Genomic DNA, 6,437 nt, shown 5'->3' on the forward strand with positions numbered 1-6,437 from the left:
AAAATTTTTTTTTTTTTTAAAAAAACAAATTCTTCATATTTTTTTAACATTTGGATTTTGGGCACATGCAATGACTGAGAAGTCATTATCCTCGGCCATAGAGAGACAGACGTGTTTATTTATCAGTCTAGTCGTCAACTTCAGCCCAAAATACAAAGAATACTATAGGGTTCATTTATTTTTATATTTATATTTATATTTATATTTATATTTATATTGCATAAGAAAAAATTAACTCAACAGGCTCAGAAAAATCAATGGCGGCTGCTGCTGCTTCTTCTTCTTCCTCCATTTGCAGGCCGTCACGAATAACGCATGCAATCCCTAAAACCTCAACCCCCTTCCATTCCTTATACTTCTGTAAACACAGGGATGTTTCCGCTGCCGCCGTCATTCGCTGCTCGCTCCGTCGCCCCGAGTACGTCCCCAATCGTATCTTGGACCCTAGGTACGTGCGCGTATTCGACACCACTCTTCGCGACGGCGAGCAGTCCCCCGGAGCCACCATGACCATCGAGGAGAAGCTGGACATCGCACGCCAGCTTGCTAGGCTTGGTGTCGACATCATTGAAGCTGGATTCCCAGCTTCTTCCGAGGCGGATTTCGAGGCCGTTAAAAAAATTGCCCTAGAGGTTGGGAACGACGATGGTTCAGATTACGTTCCTGTTATCTGTGGATTGGCGAGGTGTAACAAGAGGGACATTGACAAGTCGTGGGAAGCCGTGAAATATGCGAAGAAGCCTAGGATTCACGCTTTTATTGCTACTAGTGAGATTCACATGAAAGAAAAGTTGAAAATGACCCCAGAACAGGTGATTGATAAAGCTAGGAGTATGGTCACTTATGCCAGAAGTTTGGGATGTAATGATGTCGAATTCAGTCCTGAGGATGCTGGAAGGTTTTTCAGTAACTTTCTTTATTAGGATTTATAGTTTGTAATCGATCATTTTTTATTTTTATTTTTATTTTTTGTTTCTTACAGATCAGACAGGGAGTTTCTTTATCAGATTCTGGGAGAAGTTATTAAGGCGGGAGCGACAACCCTTAACATTCCTGATACAGTTGGCTTCAATTTGCCTGGCGAATTTGGGCAAATGATCGCTGATATAAAAGCGAATACCCCTGGAATTGAAAATGTAATAATTTCCACACACTGTCAGAATGACCTTGGACTTTCAACAGCTAACACTGTAGAGGTATGAAATTTCTTGCCCTTTATCGTATGATTTATACTCCCAACTCCCAAGTTCATTCTGCATTTAAGTGGAAGCTTATCTTACAACAGGGGGTACGTGCTGGTGCAAGGCAAGTTGAGGTCACTATTAATGGAATCGGGGAAAGAGCTGGTAATGCTTCATTAGAGGAGGTGCGTCCTCTTCTATCTATAAGTCTCTTACATTTGGTTTTACTTTTGAAAACCTGTCTTTTTTTAGTTGAGGAGAAACCTCTAAGTATGTTTTACATGTTCTTTCCGCTACTACTATCATACAATTTTGTACACTAGTTTGAGTTTATGCATATTTTGTAAGAGGGTCATTTGCATTTACATCCCCCACATTCCCCTACATTTTATGCACAGTAGCCTTCCTTATCAAATGTAAAAATTATAACATGCAAGGGAGGTGAACGCCAAAAACATAAAGTGCATGGGAGTTGAATACAAATTACCCTATTGTAAGATCAGGGTGCAATAACTTTTCTAGATTATTTTGCTTTCCTGCAGGTAGTAATGATCTTGAAGTGCCGTGGAGAGGAAGCATTGGATGGTCTTTATACAGGGATTAATACTCAGCATATTGTCATGGCGAGCAAGATGGTATGCTGTCCTCAGCTTCTTTTTAGTTTATTTCTTCTCTTTGTAAGTTTGTGTCACACTTCATTCACAGGTAGAAGAATATAGTGGGCTGCGTGTTCAACCGCACAAAGCGATTGTTGGAGCTAATGCTTTTGCTCATGAAAGTGGCATCCATCAGGTTGGTGTTGAACGCACTGAATGCCCGAAAAATTACTCAGTTTTACTTGGTCATGCTTCTTCATTTTAGTTTGACAGAGAAAATATATTCTATAACTCTTATTTAGTGAAAGAACAACTTTTATTTTTAAAGGGAGTTCTTAATTTTAGAAACACACTTTATTCATGATGTCATGTATCAATCTGTTTTCCTCTCATACATTTTCTTGTTTTTGGCACGCATTGAATTCCTTCCTGAGCAATATGGTCATTTATATTTTGTGGAACTCGTGCAAGTTTAAATCCACGCATTTATTCCAATTCATTGTTCAAAATCCTCTTTATAACAGGTTTTTCAATTTTTTTTTTGTAGGATGGAATGCTTAAAAATAAAAATACATATGAAATTATGTCTCCTGAAGATATTGGACTTCTTCGCTCTAATGAATCGGGTATAGTGCTGGGAAAACTCAGGTGTGATGGAAAGCCCAATATGGTTTCTTTTCTTTTGTGTCTGTTTTTTACTTTCAATTTTTTTTTTCTATTGCAACATTTAAATGTTGGTCAAACCAACGTACCAAACTCATCATGAAGGATTATGATTTACTCAGCAGGTCCTTCACCTTGTGCTTTAGCTTGTTATATTGTCCATGTGAAACTGGTTTTCGTACACGAATTTAGTCTGGAGCATTAAGATATCCAACTGTAGTTTTCATTTCATCTATTGTCTAGTAAAAAACAGTTTACCAAAAGCACGGGAGAATCTTGTGTTTCACCAGGTGAGGCTCAGTTTATGAGATAACTACCTTGGATTGTGTGCAACATACTTGAGATGGCAGCATAGAAAAATTGTGGATAGTTGAAACTGCAAGTTTGCAACATATTCTGTATGTTCAGATTTTCTTTAAGATGCTATTTAGAATAAAGCAACACGATCAGTAACAGCTTTTTGAAACAAAACGAAGATGTGCAGGCTAAAGATGGATTAGTGGGTTTGCAGGTGTTGACCCCTTTTATATTTTACTGCTGAAAAAACAAGTTATTTCATAAGTGACATTTTCATACCATACGTTCTTTTTGCTCATCAGCGGCATTTGTCGTTCATTCTTTCAGGAGTAAAGAGTAAGTGTTCAGAAATTAGGTCATTTATCCATCTTCCTATGTCTGAATATGAAATTTGTTTGTTCTTGCTTCTTTGTATGGATAGTTTTCGTATGAGTTTATTGATGTAACTGCTATCAAGAAAACGATCGTCACATTGTGGATTTTTATATCGAGGGAGTAACTTTGTAATATTGTTTGTTTGCATAATTTTTTGAACAGTGGACGCCATGCTTTGAAAGCCAAAATGTTGGAGGTAAATTACAAATTCGAGCTTAGTTAATAGTGATCAATATAGTTTGTGTAATTATTGTTATCTTGTACGAACTTGTCTTTTGTGAATGTGATTGCAGCTTGGATATGATATTGATGGCAAGGAACTTGATGATCTATTCTCACGTTTCAAATCTGTTGCTGGAAATAAAAAGGTACCTGAATTCTCTGATACCGAAGGTCTAGTTATTATATCTATAAAATTCTGATTCGAATAGAGTATTCATTCTTTAGTTCAATTGCCGACGAATCATAAAAGTGAAAACATGCTTAGGACAAGCATGATTCACCCTTTGAGACCATTCTTGATGTATTGAATTGGCCTGTTAGATTTCGTTGTCGTTGGTGTTCTTGTATTCATGGGAGTAATTTTTTCCAGCTTATCACCGATGATGACCTAATTGCTCTAGTTTCCGATGAAGTTTTCCAACCACTAGTGATTTGGAAGTTTGAAGATGTACAGGTACAGCAACTAGCGTCATCTTAAATTTCAATTGCAGTTTGCTTTCTTGAATAGTTCAGTCAATTTGTTATCAATGTCCCTCGTGAATAGGTTACATGTGGTACTCTTGGCCTTTCGACTGCAACAGTTAAACTCATTGATGCTAGCGGAACTGAGCTCATTGCTTGTTCAGTTGGGACTGGACCCGTTGATGCAGCTTATAAGGCCATTGATATGATTGTGAAGGTTTGGAATTTCAGCTGGACACTGTATTTATTATTGTTATTCCCACGCTAATGCACTCAGTAGATTTTGTAAATATAAATGGTAAATTGGTGATGTATCATACAAATTCCAATATTTGGTATTTAAACATTTTTACTGCTACTGTACTTAATGTTATCTGGCAATGGAAATGAAGCTATGGGTGTTTTTAAGCTGTATTATTTGTTACAGTTCTTTCTGAGATCTGAATGACCTTATCACTCTTTTCTTCTGTTTGTAGGTTCCTGTCAAACTTCTAGAGTATTCCATGAATTCAGTCACAGAAGGTATTGATGCTATTGCAACAACAAGGGTTCTAATTCAAGGAGTAGATAGTGTGCCTGCAACCCATGCTTCGACTGGACAAACTGTTAACCGTGCATTCAGGTATGAGCCAAAATTTAATTCCACTTGTTCTCAAGTTAAATAATCACAATGTTCCTTTTGTGTTGTACGTCAAGAGTCATTTCTTTTGCAACTTTTATCGACAGTGGAACTGGAGCAGATATGGATATCGTGATCTCTAGTGTTCGAGCCTATGTTGGTGCACTGAACAAGTTGCTCGGGGTAAAAAATCGTTTGAAAGTAGATGATGTCAATGAAAACAAGGCGTTGCAAGTACATGTAAAATGATTTATTTCTTAAGAAAACCTGTTGCAATTGTCTTGGCAGACGATGGAGTTGGCGAGGATGGTTATTTTCTGCAATTCCTGCAAGATACATATATATATTATATGGCGACCGATGGAGTTGGCGAGGATGATAATTTTCTGCAATTCCTGCAAAATTATATATATAGTATCTGTTTGAAAATAAATCTTCTTTGGTATTGCTCGTTCGTTTGTTTGGTGCTGAATGTTAAAATGTTTTATTTTGTATCGAGACGTGATGTTTAATTTCAAAGAAATCTCCGAGACCACCATCTCGTTTGTCCGCATTCACGAGCTGCACCGACTGTTTGATCATCATCAGGTGGCTGGCCTGCCTACAGAAAAATGACAAAAATGTGGTGCACAAGTTTAACCAAAGTTTTAGCGTCAGAACAAATTCACGAGTTTAATAAGGTTCAAAAGCTGGATTCATAAAATAGACAAAAGCAGGAGACTTGGATTCCCTGGACGGAATCCATGTAGTTGAATTCCACATTACACTGATCTAAAACAAGAGGAGATCTCATTTTTGCTTGTGTTTTCCTAGAAATACCTCCACGATATGAGATTTCCTTGGTGGGTTAAATTCCCGGTGAAATAATTTTATTGACATTTACGATACTAATTATATTTTTAGGAATTACGGTATGAATGTGATGGGTTATGAATCTTATTTAATTATTTTATTCAACCCACTTCGATTAATCATTTATTTGAATTAATTAAACTCCAAAATTTGAATCAGGTCCACTAACATCCAAACGAGTGTCGGAGGTTTTCGTCTGACAATTTTCAACATGTTTTCGTGACATAGGTGACCTGGGAGAAGGTATACACGTGGGTGACCTGGGACTTGTAATCTTCTCTATGTATGTACTATATCTATATAGGGGTCAAAATAATTAAATGCTGTAAAAATTGTCTTTGCATACGTGTCGTTTCTCTAAATTTCTCGGTAAAATTCACTCTCTCTGACTTCGGACTCTCAAGTGTACAAATACGGACACTTGATCTCTTTTGTTTCATATTAATTAATTTTTAAATATTACACTCGACATATGTCGTTCATGATTGGATTTGAGATATTAAAAATCATAATTATTGAGTAATTAAAATTTAATTTATTAATTTTGATCAATTATTCGTCGTTGCATCAAACTAAATTATGTATGTGGAAAAAGAATGAAATTTTCGAGTAGTACTTAATAACTTAAATTCATAAAATTCTCAGATGAGTTGGAAAAGAATAAAATTTTCAAGCCGTATAAATAAAATATTATAATTAACAATTTTTTAAGGAAAAATAAATTTCACTTTTGTTTCTTCTCTCTCCCATTGAATCCTAGGGATGGCTCGTCTCAGGCTGGGCGGGCTTAGACCTGGTCTAATTGGTTTACAAACGGGTTTGGGTGAGTATCAGATTTGATCAAACCTATTCCATATCCGTATCGTCAAAATATGCTTATATATTTAAAATATAAAATATATATATGAATATATATTATTATCGATATAATTATTTTTTTGACTAAATAATTAATACCTCATTTATAATTTTAATTTATAAAATTTTAGATTGTTTAATATGAAAATATAAAATTATAATTTTTTTTGATTATCAATCGAATATAAATCGATATATTTTAACTTATTATAATATTTTTTTCATCTTGAATATTATTAATATAAGTTTATATTCATTTGCCTGCCTGTACGCTTGCTTACATATATATCTCCACCTCACTTTTTCTTCGAT

The 6,437-nt window shown here is 35.5% G+C and overlaps 1 protein-coding gene across 1 annotated transcript; it reads left to right on the forward strand.

Moving 5' to 3' along the window:
* The first annotated feature begins 216 nt into the window (after window positions 1-216).
* LOC140966913 (2-isopropylmalate synthase A-like) lies at window positions 217-4,950 on the forward strand. Its single transcript, XM_073427209.1, has 13 exons — window positions 217-898; window positions 983-1,196; window positions 1,286-1,366; window positions 1,724-1,816; window positions 1,887-1,973; window positions 2,325-2,425; window positions 3,275-3,308; window positions 3,406-3,480; window positions 3,705-3,788; window positions 3,879-4,013; window positions 4,273-4,418; window positions 4,523-4,725; window positions 4,775-4,950. Exons 1-12 carry the CDS (start codon window positions 258-260, stop codon window positions 4,662-4,664), a joined length of 1,833 nt encoding a protein of 610 aa, XP_073283310.1. The 5' UTR covers window positions 217-257; the 3' UTR covers window positions 4,665-4,725; window positions 4,775-4,950.
* Window positions 4,951-6,437: the final 1,487 nt, after the last annotated feature.

The sequence above is a fragment of the Primulina huaijiensis genome, unplaced genomic scaffold, assembly GCF_012295235.1.
Source record: "Primulina huaijiensis isolate GDHJ02 unplaced genomic scaffold, ASM1229523v2 scaffold208240, whole genome shotgun sequence".
In the NCBI taxonomy this organism is placed as follows: domain Eukaryota; kingdom Viridiplantae; phylum Streptophyta; class Magnoliopsida; order Lamiales; family Gesneriaceae; genus Primulina; species Primulina huaijiensis.